This window comes from Pan troglodytes, chromosome 12 (genome assembly GCF_028858775.2).
Source record: "Pan troglodytes isolate AG18354 chromosome 12, NHGRI_mPanTro3-v2.0_pri, whole genome shotgun sequence".
Taxonomy (NCBI): domain Eukaryota; kingdom Metazoa; phylum Chordata; class Mammalia; order Primates; family Hominidae; genus Pan; species Pan troglodytes.
The window spans coordinates 90,916,154-90,937,342 of NC_072410.2; the positions used below are offsets into that span (position 1 = coordinate 90,916,154).

General features: G+C 37.9%; 1 protein-coding gene across 20 annotated transcripts in view; it reads left to right on the plus strand.

Annotated features, from left to right (window-relative positions):
- MEMO1 (mediator of cell motility 1) overlaps positions 1-21,189 on the plus strand; it is a 144,125-nt gene that overhangs the window by 98,920 nt on the left and 24,016 nt on the right. For 14 of the 20 annotated variants that reach the window (XR_010149015.1, XR_010149016.1, XR_010149014.1 and 11 more), the window contains 1 exon segment: positions 20,632-20,774. The exons of the other annotated variants lie outside the window; for them this stretch is intronic. Coding sequence is in view for 10 of the 14 variants with exons in the window: in XM_063788864.1 (XP_063644934.1) it covers positions 20,632-20,774 (143 nt within the window). In the remaining 4 variants the exon portion in view is untranslated. 20 annotated transcript variants of the gene reach the window in all.

A 21,189-nucleotide genomic window follows, 5' to 3' on the forward strand; every position in this document is an offset into this window, starting at 1 on the left:
GAAAATGTAAATAGAGTCAAGAAGTACAAAATGAATGGTGGAAGATTCTGGTTCTACTCAGCCAGTGTTTACTGCCAGTAAGGGTTTTTATGCATACACTAACATATATTTTTGCATATGTAAGTTTGTGTATATATGTAAAATTTATACATACACATGTTTATGTTTGAGTTAAAATATATAAACAAGAGATCATATCTTATGCACTTTGTTCTGTTTTTTTGCATATATTAAAAAGTTTTTTCTTATGATTACTTTCTTTTGTATGTCACCATATATTATCTTTAATATTGAAATGCATAATAAATTTTACTATTATAATTGCTTTTTTTTTTTTTTTTTTTGAGACAGAGTTTCATTCTTGTCCCCCAGGCTGGAGTGCAATGGCATGATCTCAGCTCACTGCAACCTCCGCCTCCTGGGTTCAGGTGATTCTCCTGCCTCAGCCTCCTGAGTGGCTGGGATTACAGGCAAGTGCCACCATGCCCAGCTAATTTTTGTAATTCTTTTTTTTCTTGAGGCGGAGTCTTGCTCTGTTGCCCAGGCTAGAGTGCAGTGGCACGGCACAACCTTGGCCTGCTGCAACCCTCACCTCCCAGGTTCAAGCGATTCTCCTGCCTCAGCCTCCCAAGTAGCTGGGATTACAGGCGCCCACCACCACGCCGGCTAATTTTTTTGTATTTTTAGTAAAGACAGGGTTTCACCCTGTTGACCAGGCTGGTCTTGAACTCCTGACCTCAAGTGATCCACCCGCCCTCGGCCTCCCAAAGTGCTAGGGTTATAGGTGTGACCCACCGCTCCCAGCCTATAATTGCTTTTTATAATTGCTCTTGAGGGAGGTTCAATTAAGATTCAGTTAGGATATATAGAAATCATCTAGAAAAAATTAGTATCTTCCAAAATTAACAGCATTAGGCTGGGTGTGGTTGCTCATGAGGCCTGTAATCCCAGCACTTTGGGAGGCTAAGGCAGGAGGATTTCTTGAACCCAGGAGTTCGAGACCAGCCTGGGCAACAAAGTGAGTCCCCTTTCTCCAAAAAGTAAAAAAAAAAAACTGGATGAGGTGGTGCACACCTGTGGTCCCAGCTACTTGGGAGGCTGAGGTGGGAGGATTACTTCAGCCTGGAAGGTCTAGTTATGTTCATCTGTTATGTTTATCCATATTGATGATATTTTTGAGTTCCCTAAGTGAGAATGCTACATTAGATGCTTTTATATGGCATTAAATACTACTACTACCTAAGCAGTTTTTCCTGTTCTTAACATCTTGAATTAGTATGGTACATTTGTTACAACTGATGAACCAATATCGATACATTATTATATTAACTAAAGTCCATAGTTTAATTAGGATTCACTCTTTGTGTTGGATAGTCTTACGGTTTTTACCAAATGCCTATTATGTCTCTGTTGTTATAATACCATACAGAATGGTTTCAGTGCCCTAAAAACCAGTGCTTCACCTATTCATCGCCTTCTTCTCCCCTCTCCCTGAGTGCCTAGTAACCACTGATCAGTTTACTGTCTCAGTAGATTTGCCTTTTCTTGAATGTCCTACAGTTGGGAATCATGCAGTATATAGCCTTTCAAATTGGCTTTCATTTAACAACATACCTTCAAGATTCCTCCATGTCTTTTTAGAGCTTGGTAACTTCTCTTTATCACTGAATAGTAATTCATTTTTTGTTTCATTTTGTGGATGTACCACAGTTTGCTTATCCATTCCACCTCCTGAAGGATTGTTGCTATATTTAATTAATATCTACCTTACTTACTATCCTTTTCTAATCATTGCCATTCTTCTCCCCCTTTTTTTTTTGTTTTCCACTTTTTTCCTGCCTTCTCTGGTTTTAATTGTGCGTTTTATATGACTATAACTTTTTCCTCTCATCATATCATTTATACATGTATATGTTTATATTGTTTTTATTACTGTCTTTTAGTTTTTGCAGCATACATTTACAACTAATTTACAACTTTCTTTATTTTTTATTTTTTTGAGACAGGCTCTTACTCTTATTTAGGCTGGAGTGCAGGGGTGCACAATCTTGGCTTACTGCCACTTCCACCTCCTGGGCTGAAGGGATCCTCCCACCTCAGCCTCTCGAGTAGCTGGGACTACAGACATGCACCACCATGCCTGGCTAATTTTTAAATTTTTTGTAGAGAAAGGGTCTCACTATCCTGCCCAGGCTGGTCTTGAACTCATGGGCTCAAGTGATCCTCCTGTCTTGTCCTCCCAAAGTACAGGATTACAGGCAGGAGCCACTGCACCCGGCTAACAACTTTCAAATAACACTATACTGCTTGATGGGTAGTAGAAGCATCATGTGAGGGTCTTTCTAATTTCTCCCTCCTGTCCCTTATGACATTACTGTCATTTGTTTCACTTATCCATAAGCTATAATCACCAAATACATTGCTGCTTTTATTAATTTGAACAAATTATTTGTTAGATCAATTAAGAATAAGAAAAAAATGAAATAAAATATTTTATTTTACCCTCATTTGTTCTTTCTCTAATGTACTTGCTTGCTTGCTTTATGTAGATATAGTTTTCTGACCTATATCCTTATTCTTCTCTGAAGGACTTCTTTTAACATTTCTTGCAAGGCAGATCTAATGTCTAAATTGACAAACTCCCTCAATTTTTGTTAGACTAACAAAAGCTTTATTTCTTCTTTAATTTTGAAAGAAATTTTTCCTGGATATAGAATTCTAAATTAGTGGGTTTTTTTCTTTCGCTCTCAGCACTTTATTTTATCACTTCTTGCACGGTTTCTGAAGAGAAATCTTACATAATTCTTATCATTTTTATGTTTCTTATCATTTTTATCCATGTTTCTCTATTGATAAAGTGTTTTTGTCCTCTGGTTTCTTTCAAGATCTTTTGTTTGTCTTTGGTTTTTTGCAGTTTTAATATAATATACCTAAGTGTCAATTTCTTGGTATTTATCCTTCTTGGAGTTCTCTGAGCTTCCTGGATTTGTGGTTTGGTGTCTGTCATTAATTTTGGAAACTTCTCAGTAATTACTGTATTTCTTTCTCTCCTTCTGCTATTCCCATTTTATATGTGTTATACCTTTTATAAATTTTAGGATTTAAAAAAATTTCTTTGAAGAATGTCATTGGTATTTTGATAGGGGTTTCATTAAATATTTAAATTGTGTTGGGTAGTATGGACATTTAAACAATATTAATTCTTCCAATCCATGAACATGGGATATCTATCCAGTTTTTTATGTCCTCTTCAATTCCTTTCATCAGTGTTTCAAAATTTTCCTGGTATAGCTCTTACACTTCTTTGGTTAAATTTATTCCTAGGTATTTTGTTTTGTTTTTGGTAGTTATTGTAAATGGGATTGCTTTCTTGATTTCTTTTTCAGTTTGATTGCTGTTTGTATATAGAAATGCTACTGATTTTTCTATGTTGATTTTGTATCCTGCAGCTTTACTGATTTTGTTTAGCAGATCTTAGGGTTTTTGGTGGAGACTTCAGGTTTTTCTAAATATAAGACCATGTCACCTGCAAACAAGGATAATTTGACTTTTTCCTTTACATTTGGATGCCCTTTATTTCTTCTCTTGACTAATTGCTCTGGCTAGGTCTTCCAGTACTATGTTGAATTGAAGTGGTGAAAGTGGGCATCCTTATCTTGTTCCAGATCTTAGTGGAAAGGCTTTCAGTTTTTCCCTGTTCATTGTGATATTAGCTGTATGTGGTCTTTATCATGTTGAAGTATGTTCCTTCTACACCCAATTTGTTAAGAGGCTTGTTAGATGAGGTCCGAGTCCTGCATTTCTTTCAGTTACTTTCCCCTGTTATTACACAGGTGCCCTGTTGATGTAGTGGTAAGATGAGGAGAGGAGACACATTCCATAATTCTGTGATCAGTTGTAATTCTTTTGGTGAGCCTGTGCCACTGGTCTGTGACTTAACAAGTTCTTCTCAGATTTTCCCCCACTTTAGGTCAGACAAGAAGGCTGGAGGGGGCTGGATTTGGGTATTACTTTTACTCCAAGTCTGTTAAACTCTTGTAAGGCCCAATTTTGTTAGGCTCTGGTAAAATAGTTTCTCTTGCAGTTAGGCATTTTTGTAAAGAGAACAGAATACTCAGTGAAGCGGGTATTTGTTGGGGCCCTTGGAAGTAAAACTTTCATAAAGCCTTCTACAGCTTGATCCCTTGGCTCTCAGGAGTTTGTATCTCTCAGGGTAGTCCACATTTAGTCTCCAGCAATTAGTTCATTACCCTTTAAGTATTCCTGCTAGCTCCAAGGGTGGTTTAAGATTCTCTGATTCTGTCCATACTTCCAGTTTTTGGGGCATTGGTTTGCTCTGTCACCTCAATTCTCAGATAGATCTGATAAGAGTTATTGGTTTTTAATTCACCTTTTTTTTTCCTGTCAGGATAAGAGTAATACCTTCTAAAATCTTTACATGTTAGATTAGAAACTGGAAATCTCTTTCATTGTTTTTTTTACTCTCACCATATGGGAGGAAGTCTGAAGTTTCCTGAAATCTTAACTAGCACCTGTTTATGTCACTACCTGTTTTCATTCTTAAGGAAGATTCAGTGCATTCTGTAGACAGTCACTTTAAGCACTGTGTGGGTAGGACTGGAGTTAGGAAGAGAGGGTCAAGGGTCAAGAATGTTTAGGAAAAAAAGGTAGACATTTACAAATCTGAGCTTCTTTCATTTTTTTAAAGAAAACTCCTCTAAATGAATTAATGAATGACCCAAGTACCATGTAAAGGAATTATACCAGTTTATAGCTCTAATTTCACTATTTAAAATTTGCTATTTTGTGGTGGTTGTAAAAAGAATTTTTTTTACCATTTAACTTTACCACCTTCTGAAGAATACACAGAATAAGAGACTCTTTTCTGATGTCTCTCTTAACCACAGATTAAGAATAATGCATTTTATATGTGGGAGTAGATAAATAGGTTAATGAAACTCATTTTGGCTCCCAAATGGTAATTTTTCATCTTTTCTGTTTTGCTAGTTGTACTAGTTGTGTGTATGTGTGTGTGTGTGTTTTTTTTTTTTTTTTAAGACACGGTCTTGCTCATGCTGGAGTACAGTGATGTGATCTCGGTTCACCACAACCTCCACCTCCCGTGCTCAAGTGATCTTCCTACCTCAGCGTTCCAAATAGCTGGGAACACAGGTGCACAACACCACACCTGGCTAATTTTTGTATTTTTTATAGAGGGGGTTTCGCCATGTTGCCCAGGCTGATCTTGAACTCCTGGGCTCAAGTGATCTGCCTGCCTCAGCCTCCTGAAGTGCTGGGATTACAGGTGTGAGCCACTGTGCCCGGACTTACTAGTTAGTTTTATAAAAATTGGGTTGTTTTTAAGATAACATTTACTGTCAACATTTTAAGATTTTTAAAATTTTGGTTAAATTGAATTTTTCAAATATAGTAGATGTACCTAATTTTACTAATCTATGTTTAAGGATGGAGAATACAAAAATAAGGAAACACCCTATTTGTTTTCTCATCTTGTAGCCTTGTAGAAGAGATAAGAAATGAATATAAATGATTATAATATAATTCAAAATGTACTAAGTATAATTAAAGAGTTACAGGAGCAGAGAGTAGGGATTTGGGAGGAAAGAGGTAATAGTTGAGTTAGGGAAGCACAGAAAAGGCTTCATTAAGGGGGTGGCATTTGAATGGATTTTGAAGGTGCCTGCAATTTTCATGGGATTAGGCATAAGGTTTTAATGAGAAAGGGAGTTATGTACACACAAAGTATTTAGTAGTAGGAAAGCCCAGAGCTTATTTTTAATAGCAGGAAACTATTTGGCTTAACTTGCAGGAGTTGTAAAAGGCTTGGCTGGTAACTGAGATCTGTTTGTAGATGTTTTTTGTCTGGGTTGCATAGTTAGAAAAGAATTTTTTTATGCAGATATTTATAGCTAGATATTGGTCCTACCATTCCCTATTATCTTACACCTTGTCTACCTTTTCACACATACGTAACACCAACCTGGGGCTGGAGGCATTTGAGTAGCTGACTTACAGAGATATAGTGTAAGAGGGGCAGAATTAGAGAACTGGAAAATAGATTGGAACCAGATTATGGAGGGAATTGAATGCCGTTGTAAAATACTTGTATTTTATTCTGTGACTGGTACAGAGCTAATAAAAGTTCTTAGCAAAGGAAGGAGTGATGATTGGGACTGAAGAAGAATAGCACTCCTAGGTCGGGTGCGGTGGCTAACACCTATAATCCCAGCACTTTGGGAGGCCAAGGTGGGCGGATCATGAGGTCAGGAGTTCAAGACCATCCTGGCCAACATGGTGAAACCCCATCTCTACTAAAGATACAAAAAGTTAGCCAGGCTTGGTGGCGTGTGCCTGTAATCCAAGCTACTTGGGAGGTTGAGAAAGGAGAATCGCTTGAACTTGGGAGGCGGAGGTTGCAGTGAGCTAAGATTGCGCCATTGCACTCCAGCCTGGGCGACAGGGCGAGACTCTATCTCAAAAAAAAAAAAAAAAAGAGTAGCACTCCTTGGCCGGGTGCGGTGGCTCATGCCGGTAATCCCAGCACTTTGGGAAGCTGAGGCAGGTGGATCACGAGGTCAGGAGTTCGAGACAAGTCTGGCCAACATAGTAAAACCCCATCTCTACTAAAGATACAAAAAAATTAGCCAGGTGTGGGTGTGTGCCTGTATCCCAGCTACTCGGGAGGCTGAGGCAGGAGAATTGTGTGAACCCAGGAGGCAGAGGTTGCAGTGCCCGAGATTGCGCCATTGCACTCCAGCCCAGGCGACAGTGTGAGTGAGACTCCGTCTCAAAAAAAAAAAATAAAGAAAAAAAGAATAGCTCTCCTTGATGGTGTGATGGCAATATGAAGGATGGATTGGAGTTGGAAGAAATAAATAGAAATAGTGTAGTAAAAAAATCATGGGGGCTTTGAACCAAGGCAGTGACAGGTGGGGTAACAAACTGAACAGATGTGGGAGATGTTTAAGGGTTAGAATCATGAAGATTCTACACAGAATTCTATGCAGATAGAAATGTTCCTATGTGAGACAGTTAAGATGAATTGAAGAGAATATGAAGTTCAAGGCCTCATAATATTGCCATTATCAGAAATGGTAAAGCCAGAAATGAATGTAAGTTTAAGAGAATGTAGGGTATGGAAATGTTGACTTGTTTTTAAAAACATACAGGAATTTCTCTATGATTCTGACAGCAAACTTGGCCAGTTTATAAGATTGTGTTGCTTCATAGTAGCTTCAAATGGTTGAGTTTTAAAAATAGAGTTTAGAATGGCTCTCTAGTACCTGAAGTATGCCCTTTCTTAGAAAAACTTTCTTATCATCATGCCTATTTAAATGGAAATTTGGAAAGATTTAAAAATTAATTTTGGGAATCTCATTGCATTCATTTAACTGATCAAACAGTAAAGATTTATAAGGACTTAAATGTTAATTTTAGTTCAGTCATTGACAGCTAGCTTACCCTTCTTCTTCCCCTATCCTCTACCTCTTTCCCCAGTTCTTTGCCTCTGATGTTTTCTGGATCTTTTTTTGTTCTTTTTTGGAGATAGGATTTCACTCTGTTACCCAGGCTGGAGTCCAGTGGCATGCTTATAGCTCACCACAGCCTCCACCTCCCAGGCTCAAGTGATCGTCCCACCTCAGCCCCCCAAATAGCTGGGACTGCAGGTGTGCACCCCCACCCGTGGCCAATTTTTATATTTTTTGTAGAGATGGGGTTTCGCCGTGTTGCCCAGGCTTTTCTTGAACTCCTGGGCTCAAGGAATCTGCCCACCTTGGCCTCCCGAAGTGCTGGGATTACAGGCATGAGCCACTGCGCCCAGCCTGTTTTCTGGATCTCTGTAGTTTATTTTTTCTTACATGAATCACAGTATTCTGCTTAAATTCTATACGCATGTCTCTTTGGTCTGAAAGTGAATTTGATCAAGAGAAAAAGATGAGAGTTCTTCCTTATAGGACTCTTTAAAACTGCAGTGATGATTCTTTTATATCACTTTGCCTTTAACACCTGTTTGAAACTTTCATGACCACCCTCACATTTGGCGATTCTCTAGAGCAGGGGTCCTCAGCTGGTCCGTGGCCTGTTAGGAACTGGACTGTGCAACAGGATGCGAACGGTGGGCCAGCGAGCATTACCACCTGAGTTCCGCCTCCTGTCAGATCAGCGGCAGCATTAGGTTGTCATAGGAGTGTGAACCCTATTGTGAACTGCACGTGTGAGGGATCTAGGTTGCGTGCTCTAGAATCCAGTTACAGGTGTCTACTGTTCTCCCTTATGTGGAGGTGGGCTGCATAGAAAGTACATAGTATTTCTGCCCAAAGAAGGCTGCTTTAACATTTAAAATCCAGGATTTTTATTGGGGACTGGTCATGTAGGCATTCTGCCTGTGTAGCTAGCCACAGCTACCAAAATTCCAGGCTCTCAGAAGGAAAGTGTTTACTGTATGTAATCACATTGTTTACAAACAATCTCAGCAAGCTGGTATAGCAGAATTCAGTGTCCCAAGTGGGTAAAACAGCCTTATCAACATAAGTAATATTCTAAAAACCAAGTTCACAGATGCTAACCAAGGACCAGTCTTACAAACAGGCCCTTCTAAAGATTGTAGCATCAGGCCTGCTATGTTAACTCTCAGGTAAAGCTCCTATGCCTCTTTCCCTGTTACAGGCTACCATATTGCCATTCTGTATTTTTGACTCTCTGAAATGCCATCCTAACCTTTATTATAGCTTAGGTTTCACTGGATCTTAAGATTTTTACTTTCCTTTCTGATTGTGGCCTCAATGAAGGTCTTCAAATGTTAGAAATAGAGAAAAGTAGATGTGCTTTTATATAGGTAGTCTTTAAGGAATGGAATGGCTTCTCTCTGGACGTAGAATAAAAAGAAGCCAGAGATTCTCTTCCTCTGCCCAGTTTAATGACAGTCACAGAGCAGTGGCATTTTTCAAATGTTTTCTTTTTCTGTGACTTTTATATTTACAGTTATTTGTATATTTCTGCATATGTCTTACAGTTAAATTTTTTTATTTTTGGTTTTAGAGCATTTACTGAGGTTTTTAGAGCAAATGTAACTTTATGTTTCCCAGTTTCCTCTTTTTCTGTATGTTGATTCCCTTTGAGTATTACCATGTCTCCTATCAGCAAGAGCATTTTTAAGACGTATAGAACATGAGTGAGCTCCGGAATAATAGGAAATCATTCTTTGTTGGTGGTAATGGAATAGTTTCAGTTTCTATGACCACGAAAAGCCTAAAGAGGAGGTAGCAAAAGACATTTGAGAAGATTAGAATATATTTTATCAGCGTAAAGATTTTTTATATTTACCCACATAACTTTTTGTCCCCCCGCCACCCCCCTGTTTTTTTCTGTGAGTATTTTCAAACTGAAAGGGGAGAGGAGAATAAATCACAGTGGTATTACTATGACAACAACCTTGGCACCTTAGGGGTAAGGATCCTGTCCCTTCTGACTGGCTAACTGTAGTTGTTGTTACAGTTGGTTTAATTCTCCTCACATCTTAAGATACTGGGACTGCTTCTAGACTCATTAGGAAACCGGAAGAATTTGTATAGGAAGGAAAATTTGCATATTCGTCAATGTTATACAGAGGAGAACTGTTCAAATTAATGGCAGGGGAAGATTAAGCAAATAAGTATTTGTATATTTCATAAATATGTAAATATTTAATTTGTATATTTCATAAATTTGTTAATATTTAAACAAATTTAAAATTTTAAGATTTTAATTATTTATATACCACAAATTAATAAACCACTTTAAATTAAATTATAATGTTTTCTTATCGCGTGTATTTTTTTATTAGAATTCATCTTTTTATGTTAGAATTAGAATTTAGAATTTTCATAGTCTGTTTTAGTAAAAGCATTGGTAATACAGTGTTTCTGTTTTTGTTTTAAAGTGAGGGGCTCCAGGAGTTTGAGGCTGCAGTGAGCTGTGATGGCACCAATGCACTCCAGCCTGGGTGACAGAGCAAGATCCTGTGTCTAAACAAAAAACAAACAAACAAACAAACAAACAAAATGTGAGGGGGAGGTTCTTGGATTTCAGCTCTTTTATCTTGGATTGATACATTTCCTGCAGCATGGTTTAAGCTATAAGACAAAAAAAGAAGGGCTAAAAGGTTCCTCTGTGTTACTAAAGAATTAGCAAGAACCTGGTGAGGTATTATTAACTGTTTTTTCTGTTTTTTTCAGATGGCAAAATTGAGGCTTAGGATAGTAATCTGCTGTAGGTAGCAGCTTGTGAGTGGCAGGGATGGATTTTCTTTTTTTTCTTCTGCAACAGCTTTATTGAGGTATGATTTATACACTAAAATTCACTCATGTAAGAGTTCAATGATTTAACTTTTTTTTTTTTGAGGCAGAGTCTTGCTCTGTTGCCTAGGCTGGAGTGCAGTGGCGTGATCTCGGCTCAGCGCAACCTCCACCTCCCAGGTTCAAATGATTCTTGTGCCTCAGCCTCCTGAGTAGCTGTGATTACAGGTGCACATCACTATTTTTAGTAGAGGTGGGGTTTCACCATGTGAGCCAGGCTGGTCTCTAACTCCTGGCCTTAAGTGATCTGCCCTCCTCTGCCTCCCAAAGTGCTGGGATTACAGGTGTGAGCCACCACACCTGGTCTAAAAAAATTTTTTTTTTAAGATTAGGGGTCTTGCTATATTGTCCAGGCTGGAGTTGAACTCCTGAACTCCTGGGCTCAAAGTATACTCCCACCTCAGCTTCCCGAGTAGCTGGGACTTACAAGCATGTGCTACAGCACCAGGCCTCAACTCAATGTTTTTTTTAGTAAATTTACAGAATTGTGTAAATATTCTCACAATCTAGTTTTAGAACTTTTTTTTTTTTGAGATGAAGTCTTGCTCTGTCACCCAGGCTGGAGTGCAGTGGCGCAATCTTGGCTCACTGCAACCTCTACCTTCCTGGTTCAAGCAATTCCCCTGCCTCAAGCAATCCCTCCCGAGTAACTGGGATTACAGGTGCACGCCACCACGCCCAGCTAATTTTTTTGTATTTTTAGTAGAGACGGGGTTTCACCATGTTGGCCAGACTGGTCCCAAAGTCCTGACCTCAGGCAATCTGCCCGCCTCAGCCTCCCAAAGTGTTGAGATTACAGGCGTGAGCCACCATGCCTGGCCAGAACATGTTTTCATCACCCTAAAAAGAAACCTGGTGTTCATTTGAGGTCATTCCTTGTTCTTACTCTCAGTCTCAGACAACCACTGATTTTGCTTTCTGTTTCTAGATTTGCATTTTTTGGAAATTTCATATAAATGGAATTGTACAAAATGTAGTCTGTTTTTCACTTAGGATACTGTTTTTGAGATTCATCCCTGTTGTCGCATGTCTTGGTAGTTAATTCTTTTTTTTTTTTTGAGACAGAGTCTCACTCTGTCGCTCAGGCTGGAGTGCAGTGGCATGATCTTGGCTCACTGCAACCTCCACCTCCCAGGTTCAAGCGATTCTTCTGCCTCCGCCTCCCAAGTAGCTGGGACGACAAGCGTGTGCCACCACACCCGGCTAATTTTTGTGTTTTTAGTAGAGACAGGGTTTCCCCATGTTGGTCAGGTTGGTCTCGAACTCCTGAGCTCAAAGTGATCTGCCCACCTTGGCTTCCCAGAGTGTTAGGGTTATAGGCATGAGCCACCACGCCCAGCTCATTCTTTTTTATTGCCAAATAATTATTCCATTATATGAATATACCACATTTTGTCCATTTACCGGTTGATAAACTATTGAACATTTCCAGTTTTTGGCTATTATGAATAATCGTATAAAAATTCTTGTACACATTTTTATGTCAAAGGAAACTGTTGGGTCATATGATAAGCCTATGTTTTAATTCTTTCAGAAACTACCAAAGTGTTTTCCAAAGTGACTGTACCATTTTATATTTTAGGAATAGTGCATGAGGCTTGCAGTTTCTTTACATCCTGGCCAATATCTGTTATTGTCAGTGTTTTTGATTGTAGCCATTCTGATAGACATTTAGTGTAATCTCATTGTGCTGTTAATTTACATCTCCTTAATGACTAATGATGTTGAGCAACTTTTTTTTTTTTTTAATTATTGTACTTTAAGTTCTGGGATACAGTGCAGAACGTGCAGGTTTGTTACATAGTTATACACGTGCCATGGTGGTTTGCTGCACCCATCAGCCCGTCATCTATTAGATGTCTCTTCTAATGCTATCCCTCCCCTAGTCCCCCACTCCCCAACAGGCCCCGGTGTGTGATGTTTCCCTCCCTGTGTCCATATGTTCTCACTGTTAAAGCCCCAGTTAATGAGTGAGAACATGCAGTGTTTGGTTTTCTGTTCCTGTGTTAGTTTGCTGACAATGATGGTTTCCGGCTTCATCCATGTCCCTGCAAAGGACATGAACTAATCCTTTTTTATGGCTGCATAGTATTCCATGGTATATAGGTGCCTCATTTTCTTAATCCAGTCTATCATTGATGGACATTTGGGTTGGTTCCAAGTCTTTGCTGTTGTGAACAGTGCTACAATAAACATACGTGTGCATGTGTCTTTATAATAGAATGATTTATAATCCTTTGGGTATATACCCAGTAATGGGATTGCTGGGTCAAATGGTATTTCTGGTTCTAGATCCTTGAGGAATCGCCACACTGTCTTCCACAATGGTTGAACTAATTTACATTCCCATCAACAGTGTAAAAGCTTTCCTGTTTCTCCACATCCTCTCCAGCATCTGTTGTTTGCTGACTTTTTAATGATTGCCATTCTAACTGGTGTGAGATGGTATCACATTGTGGTTTTGATTTGCATTTCTCTAATGACCAGTGATGATGAGCTTTTTTTCATATATTTGTTGGCTACATAAATGTCTTCTTTTGAGAAGCGTCTGTTCATATCCTTAGCCTACTTTTTGATGGGGTTGTTTTTTTCTTGTAAATTTGTTTAAGTTCTTCGTAGATTCTAGATATTAGACCTTTGTCAGATGGATAGATTGCAAAAGTTTCTCCCATTCTGTAGGTTGCCTGTTCACTCTGATGGTAGTTTCTTTTGCCGTGAAGAAGCTCTTTAGTTTAATTAGATCTCATTTGTCAATTTTGGCTTCTATTGCTATTGCTTTTGGTGTTTTAGTCATGAAGACTTTGCCCATGCATATGTCCTGAATGGTATAGCCTAGGTTTTCTTCTAGAGTTTTTATGGTTTTAGGTCTTACATTTAAGTTTTTAATCCATTTAAGTTAATTTTTGTATAAGGTGTAAGGAAGGGGTCCAGTTTCAGTTTTCTGCATATAGCTAGCCAGTTTTCCCAACACCATTTATTAAATAGGGAATCATTTCCCCATTGCTTGTTTTTGTCAGGTTTTTCAAAGATCAGATGGTTGTAGGTGTGTGGCATTATTTCTGAGGCCTCTGTTCTGTTCCATTCGTCTATATATCTGTTTTGGTATCAGTACCATGCTGTTTAGGTTACTGTAGCCTTGTAGTATAGTTTGAAATCAGGTAGCATGATGCTTCCAGCTTTGTTCTTTTTACTTAGGATTGTCTTGGCTATACGGGCTCTTTTATGGTTCCATATGAAATTTAAAGTAGTTTTTTCTAATTCTGTGAAGAAAGTCAATGGTAGCTTGATGGGAATAGCATTGAATCTATAACTTACTTTGGGCGGTGGGCTGTTTTCACTATATTAATTCTTCCTATCCATGAGCATGGGATGTTTTTCCATTTGTTTGTGTTCTCTCTTATTCCCTTGTCTCTGATAAAACAGACTTTAAACCAACAAATATCAAAAAAGACAAAGAAGGCCATTACATAATGGTAAAGGGATCAATGCAACAAGAAGAGCTAACTGTCCTAAATATATATGCACCCAATACAGGAGCACCCAGATTCATAAAGCAAGTTCTTAGAGAACTACAAAGAGACTTAGACTCCCACACAATAATAGCCGGAGACTTACCGCCCCATTATCAATATTAGACAGATCAGTGAGACAGAAAATTAACAAGGATATTCAGGACTTGAACTCAGCTCTGGACCACGCAGACCTAATAGACATCTGGGGAACTCTCTACCCCAAATCAACAGAATATGCCTTCTTCTCAGCACCACATTGCACTCATTCTAAAATTGACCGCATAATTGGAAGTAAAACACTCCTCAGCAACTGCAAAACAACAGAAATCATAACAGTCTCTCAGATCACAGTGCAATCAAATTAGAACTCAGGATTAAGAAACTCACTCAAAACCGCACAACTACATGGAAACTGAACAACCCGCTCCTGCATGACTACTGGGTAAATAATGAAATTAAGGCAGAAATAAAGAAGTTCTTTGAAACCAGTGAGAACAAAGTCACAATGTACCAGAATCTCTGGGACACAGCTAAAGCAGTGTTTAGAGGGAAATTTATAGCACTAAATGCCCACAGGAGAAAGAGGGAAAGATCTAAAATCGACACCCTAACCTCACAATTAAAAGAACTAGAGAAGCAAGAGGAAACAAATTCAAAAGCTAGCAGAAGACAAGAAATAACTAAGATCAGAGTAGAACTGAAGGAGATAGAGACACGAAAAACCCTTCAAAAAAATCAATAAATCCAGGAGCTGGTTTTTTCAAAAGATTAACAAAACAGACCACTAGCCAGACTAATAAAGAAGAAAAGAGAGAAGAATCAAAGAGACACAGTAAAAAATGATAAAGGGGCTATCACCACTGATCCCACAGAAATACAAACTGCCACAGGGAATACTATAAACACCTCTATGCAAATAAACTAGAAAATTTAGAAGAAATGGATAAATTCCTGGACACATACACCCTCCCAAGACTAAACCAGGAAGAAGTCAAATCCCTGAAAAGACCAATAACAAGTTCTAAAATTGAGGGAGTAATTAATAGCCTACCAACCAAAAAGCCCAGGACCAGATGCATTCATAGCTGAATTCTACCAGAGGTATAAAGAGGAGCTGGTACCATTCCTTCTGAAACTTTTCCAAATAATGGAAAAAGAGGGGTTCCTCCCTAACTTGTTTTATGAGGACAGCATCATCCTGATACTAAAACCTGGCAGAGACACAACAAAAAAAGAAAATTTCAGGCCAATATCCCTGATGAACATCAGTGCAAAAATCTGCAATAAAATACTGGCAAACCAAATCCAGCAGCACATCAAAACGCATATCCATCAAGATCAAGTCGGCTTCATCCCTGGAATGCAAGGCTGGTTCAACATATGCAAATCGATAAGTGTAATCCATCATATAAATAGAACCAATGACAAAAACCACATGATTGTCTCAATACGTGCAGAAAAGGCCTTCGATAAAATTCAACACCGCTTCATGCTAAAATCTCTCAATAGGTATTGATGGAATGTATCTCATAATAATAAGAGCTATTTATGACAGACCCACAGCCAGTATCATACTGCATGGGCAAAAGCTGGAAACATTCCCTTTGAAAACCAGCACAAGTGTGCCTCCTCTCACCACTCCTATTCAACATAGTATTGGAAATTCTGTCCAGTGCAATAAGGCAAGAGAAAGAAATAAACTGTATTCAAATAGGAAGAGAGGAAGTCAAATTGTCTCTGTTTGCAGATGACATGATTGTATATTTAGAAAATCCCATCGTCTCAGCCTAAAATCTCCTTAAGCTGATAAGCAACTTCAGTGAAGTCTCAGGATACAAAATCAGTGTGCAAAAATCACAAGCATTCCTATACACCAATAGTAGACAAACAGCCAAATCATGAGTGAACTCCCATTCACAATTGCTACAAAGAGAATAAAATACTTAGGAATCCAACTTACGAGGGATGTGAAGGACATCTTCAAGGAGAACTACAAACTGTTGAGCAATTTTTATGTGCTGATTATCCATTCGTATATCTTCTTTTGTGAAATATCTATTCATACATTTTTGCCCAATTTTTATTTTGGTAATTTGTTGTTTTATTGAGTTATAAGAGTATTTATGGAGACAAATTCCTTATTAGATATATGATTTGCAAATATCTTCTCCTAATGTATGACTTGAGTTTTCATTTTCTTAATGAAGAGCAGAAGTTTTTCATTTTGTTAAATTCAGTTATCAACTTTTTTTCTTGTATAGATTCTGTTTCTAGTATCAAATTTAAGAAAACTTTGCCTCCTCTGAGGTCATAGAAATTTTTTCCTTTGTTTTCTTCTTGAACAAGAGTCAGCAAATTTTAGCCTGTGAACCCCATCTGGCCCACAGCCTACTTTTGTAAATAAAGTTTTATTTAAACATAGCCATACTTCTCTATTTACATATTGTCTATGCCTGCTTTTTCTCTACCTGAACTGTTGAGCAGTTGCTATACTGTATTGCCCAGAAAACTTGAAATACTTAATGGCCCCTTTCAAAAAATGTTTGCTAACCCCTGTTCTAGAAGTGTTACAGTTTTAGCTCTTATAGTTCTAGGATCCAATTTTAATTAAGTTTTGCATATGGTGTGAAGCAAAGAGACAAGTTCATTCTTATTTTTATTTTTATTTTGGTGTATGGATATGCAGTTGTCCTAGTACTATTTGGTAAAAACTCTCCTATATGTTAGAAGTTATTTTCTTCTGGCTGCTTTCAAGATTTTTTTCTTGCCAGGCGCGGTGGCTCACGCCTGTAATCCCAGCACTTTGGGAGGCTGAGGAGGGCGGATCACGAGGTCAGGAGATCGAGACCATCCTGGCTAACACGGTGAAACCCCGTCTCTACTAAAAATACAAAAAATTAGCCAGGCGAGGTGGCGGGCGCCTGTAGTCCCAGCTACTTGGGAGGCTGAGGCAGGAGAGTGGTGTGAACCCCGGGGGGCGGAGCCTGCAGTGAGCCGAGATCTCGCCACTGCACTCCAGCCTGGGCGACAGCGAGACTCCATCTCAAAAAAAAAAAAAAAGATTTTTTTCTTGTGTTTTGTTTTCAGCTGTTTGATTATGAAGTATCTGGGTGAGGATCTCTTTGTGCTTATCATACTTTGGATTTGTTGAATTTCTTAGATCTGTAGGTTAATCTTTTTTCATGAAATTTGGAATGTTTTCAGCAGTTATTTCTTGTAATATTTTTACTGTTCCCTTTCTGAAGTTCCCATTATATACATGCTGGTATGCTTGATGTTGTTTACAAGTCTCCAATGCTCTGTTCTTTTTCTCTGTTCTGATTGGTTAATTTCTTTATCTGTAATTTCACAGACTGTTTCCTATATAATATCAAATCTGCTCTTCAGACCATCTGGTGAACTCATTTGAATTTTTTATTTCGGTTACTATTCAACTCTAAAATTTCCACTTGGTTCTTTTTAATAGTTTGCATTTATTTCTTTGTTGATATTCCCTATTTAGTTATATCATCATAACTTTGAGCATGGCTTCCTGTAGTTCTTCGAATATATTTATAATAACTCCTTTGAAGTTTTTGTCTGCTAAATCCAATATCTGCTCTTACTCAGATACAACTTCTGCTGGCTGCTTATTTTTCCCGCCAAATATGGGTCATAGTTTGCTGTTTCTTTGCATGACTTATAATTTCTTTTGGAACTGGACATTTTGTGTAGTATGTTATAGTAACTTTGGATTTGGTTTTTACTCATTTTTTCCTTTGCAGGTTGTATTTATTTATTTATTAGGAACTTTCATGAACTTCAACTGCAGAATCTGTCTCTCCCACTATGTGTGGTCACTTATGTGTCTCCCCAGCTTTTAAAACTTCTTAATTTTTAATTTTAAGCTTGGCTTTGTAGGGTTCCCACCTGCAATTCCTTAATTTAGTGCTTAGCTAATTATTGGTTGAAGGCTGTACCTAAACACCTTGAGCCAGAAAGACTTTCACCCTCTGCTGGGAGATTGTATGGAGGCTGTGAAGGGAGGATCACTTGGGCTCAGAGTTTGAAGCTAGCCTGGGCAGCATAGTGAGACCCCATTTCTCATTAAAAGAAAGAATCAACTAAGTGTAGTCTGTTTTCATGTTTGTTTCTTTTGCTTTTTATTATGTTGTCTTAGACCTAAGACCCTGTGCATGTACCCAAATTTTCTGTTAGCCAGGCGTGTGTGGAGAGCTAGGTCTCTCAGGTTTCCAGCTTCCCCTGTGCATACGCTGCCAGTCTCTCAGCCTGCATTTTGTGTGGAGCTTAGGACCTTATGGGAGTCCCCTGTACATGCGTGCAGCCTCCTAGTCAGCCAGTGTTCTGTGGAGGGCATAGGTCTCTCTTCAGGATATGTGGAAAATTTATCAAGTCTCTCTATGGCTTTGCCATTTCTAGGATCTGTCTATTAAATTTCTAGTTAGTCCTCAGGTTTCTGGCTCACCCCAACAACAGCAATCTCGGACTAAGAAATCTGCAGGCTTTTCTGTTTCCTACTGAGTGTGGGTTTTCCACTCTCTGCTCCAAGTCAAAGTCATCCCCTTTTTGCAATGAAGGTGCTGTTCCTTGATGGAACTTATACCTCAGTGGAGCTAGGGTAGGGGATGGAGGCAGCTCCTGGTAAGATGCCAGGTTTCCATTGTTGTTACCAAGAAGTTCTGTAGTTTTTCATGAACATGCTCTTCTCATTGTTTTTGTTTGTTTGCTTGTTTGTTTTTGCCTTTAGTTGATTTCCATAACACAAAGATGGTTGTTTTTGACGCTTTTATCTAGTTTTATAATTGCTTTTTGGGGGTGAGATTTTGTATTCCTTCACTGGAAGTTCAACTTCAGAACTTGGATTTTAAATCCTAGTAGTATTACATTTCAAAGCTAAATGCTCTTTTCTCTAATTCATGAGTATTTGTCTGTGGAGATAGAGAATAAGTAATTTTTTAAAAGAGAGATGACAGAGGGGTGGATAAATGAGCCTCGATTCAAGTCCTAGGTTTCTACAGAGGATAGAATTTTATACCTCCTTACAGATAGATTTGTAAGCTCAAACTGAGGTTAATTGAAGGGATTAATGGCTCTTGTGGAGAGTAGACATGTGTTGTTTATTCAGAGTGAGCCAACTCTTGTGACGAAGTACCTTTCCTATAGTGTTCTTCACTTCATAACAATTTTATGAAGTAAGTATTGTAATTATGATCATTTTACAGATACGGAAGTATATTTACAATTTGGGAACTTACCTATGCTCTGAACATTTGTATGTGGTGGGGATGGCACTTGAACCCATTTCTTCTGGTTTCTCCTTGTTCTTTATACTCTGTATAACTGCTTGCCAATCATATCATAATTACTCACAGACACTTTGATTATCTTAATGTATTTTTTATGTAGGTAGTAGTTGAGGTTAGAATAATTAATTCTTTTCTTTCAATTGACGATCAGTCTTAACTAATTGAAGAGCCCCTATTCAGTCAGGCAGTTATTTAGCAAACTGGTAACAGTTAGAGAAAGAGATCCTGTGGCAGCTTCCTCTGCCAGCTTCCTTTTTTTCTCTTACTCCATAGATGCAGATTCTGCCCAAGAAGCCCCTGCATTGCAGAGGGACTGGAGATCTGTATGATCTGTTTATTTCGCAATTGACAGGGTAAGGGGGCCTTATGGGGGAGGTGCTTGGGTGCCCTAAATTTAGCTTTATGCAGCTGGGCTAACATTTATTTGGGGATTATTTAAACTTAGTATTTTTAAAAACTTTTGTGAATTTTGTTTGTCCTACATCAGTTAAGTGCCAGATTATCATATTAAAAAGCATTTATTATAATGGTGATTTTTTTAAAAAGGTCCTGTTGAGAACAAATCAGACAAACATGATTCATGCTTCTAAAATACCAAATCTGGGATCATTTAGAATATAAATAATATTGAATATATATAAGTAAAATTTCACAATAACATTTTTAAAAAAGGTTTTGAATGAACATCTGTTTCTATAGCTCATCATAGTTATTCTTTATTAATCTACTTTGTTTCTTTTCCATAAATCTGTCAATCTGTAGAGTGAAAAAGGGACTTGTGGATATGCCATAAACATTGTGGGTGGGTGTGGTGTCTTTTTCTGCTGCTAGAAATTAATACTTACTTCCTTTAATTCTTTGTCTATTCTAGATGCCAATGAAATTTGAGTTGTATTTCATACTGTCTTGTATCTGATCATTAGGATAAGTGTAAAAGTGCAGTTGATAAAACTAACGGGAGCCAAGATTAAGTTTTTAGGTCTCACTTGGCAGGTTTATAGAGCAAGTGCCAGAAATGATGGTTTTTATAATAGGATAGGATTAAAATAGGTGAGGAAGAGTTTAATGGTCTTTTATAATCACAGAAGGATTTGGCAGATGACTGTAGCCTTGATAAGTACTTGAAAAGAATTGAATTGGTGCTCTTCTGATGGGCTTGTTTTTATTTTTTGAGATGTTATTATACCTGGTAGTAAAATAGCTTTGTTTACCTAAAGAGGTAGTATATATTTCTGTAGTTTAAATGGATATTTTTAGTATTCTGTATGACTCATATTTTTAATCGTACCCTTGTACCCTTTAAACATTTAATTTATGGATTTTAAGAATTCATCAATAATATTACGTATGTTATCCTTACCACTATTAATACATATTCCACTTTCTAATGCCAACACATTTGGAAAACTTTCATTTAAGCATCTTAAATGACTTTTTTTTTTTTCTGTTTTCTTTAAGCCATAAGGATGAGTTTACCATTATTCCTGTACTGGTTGGAGCTCTGAGTGAGTCAAAAGAACAGGAATTCGGAAAACTCTTCAGTAAATATCTAGCGGATCCTAGTAATCTCTTTGTGGTTTCTTCTGATTTCTGCCATTGGGGTAAGTTCTAGATTTTAACATATCATGGTAGATGTTATATACTTCTGGTTAAAGGTATCTTTTCATTCTAAGCTCTGATTTTCAGTTTTTTATCACTTTCCTTGGAAAGTTTTACTTCTGGCAGCAGTGTTTAAAAGTGAATAAAAAATCTTTTGATCCTTTAAAAAGGATCAGATTACAATAGTGGATTATGGGTACATTTCCAAAGGCGACTGGTATAATTGGATTCACACTGTGAAGGCATCCTTGTTTAGACACTTATTTAGTGGGAGTTAAGATCTTTTAACCTCATTTCCAAGTAGGTGTGTATGGTAGATTCTCTGAAGTTAGTTTTGGTGGATAAATCCAATGTTCTTTAGAGTATAGAAGAGCACTGTGTGCTGTGCCAGTCCTTTTCCACATTTCCTTTTTTGTA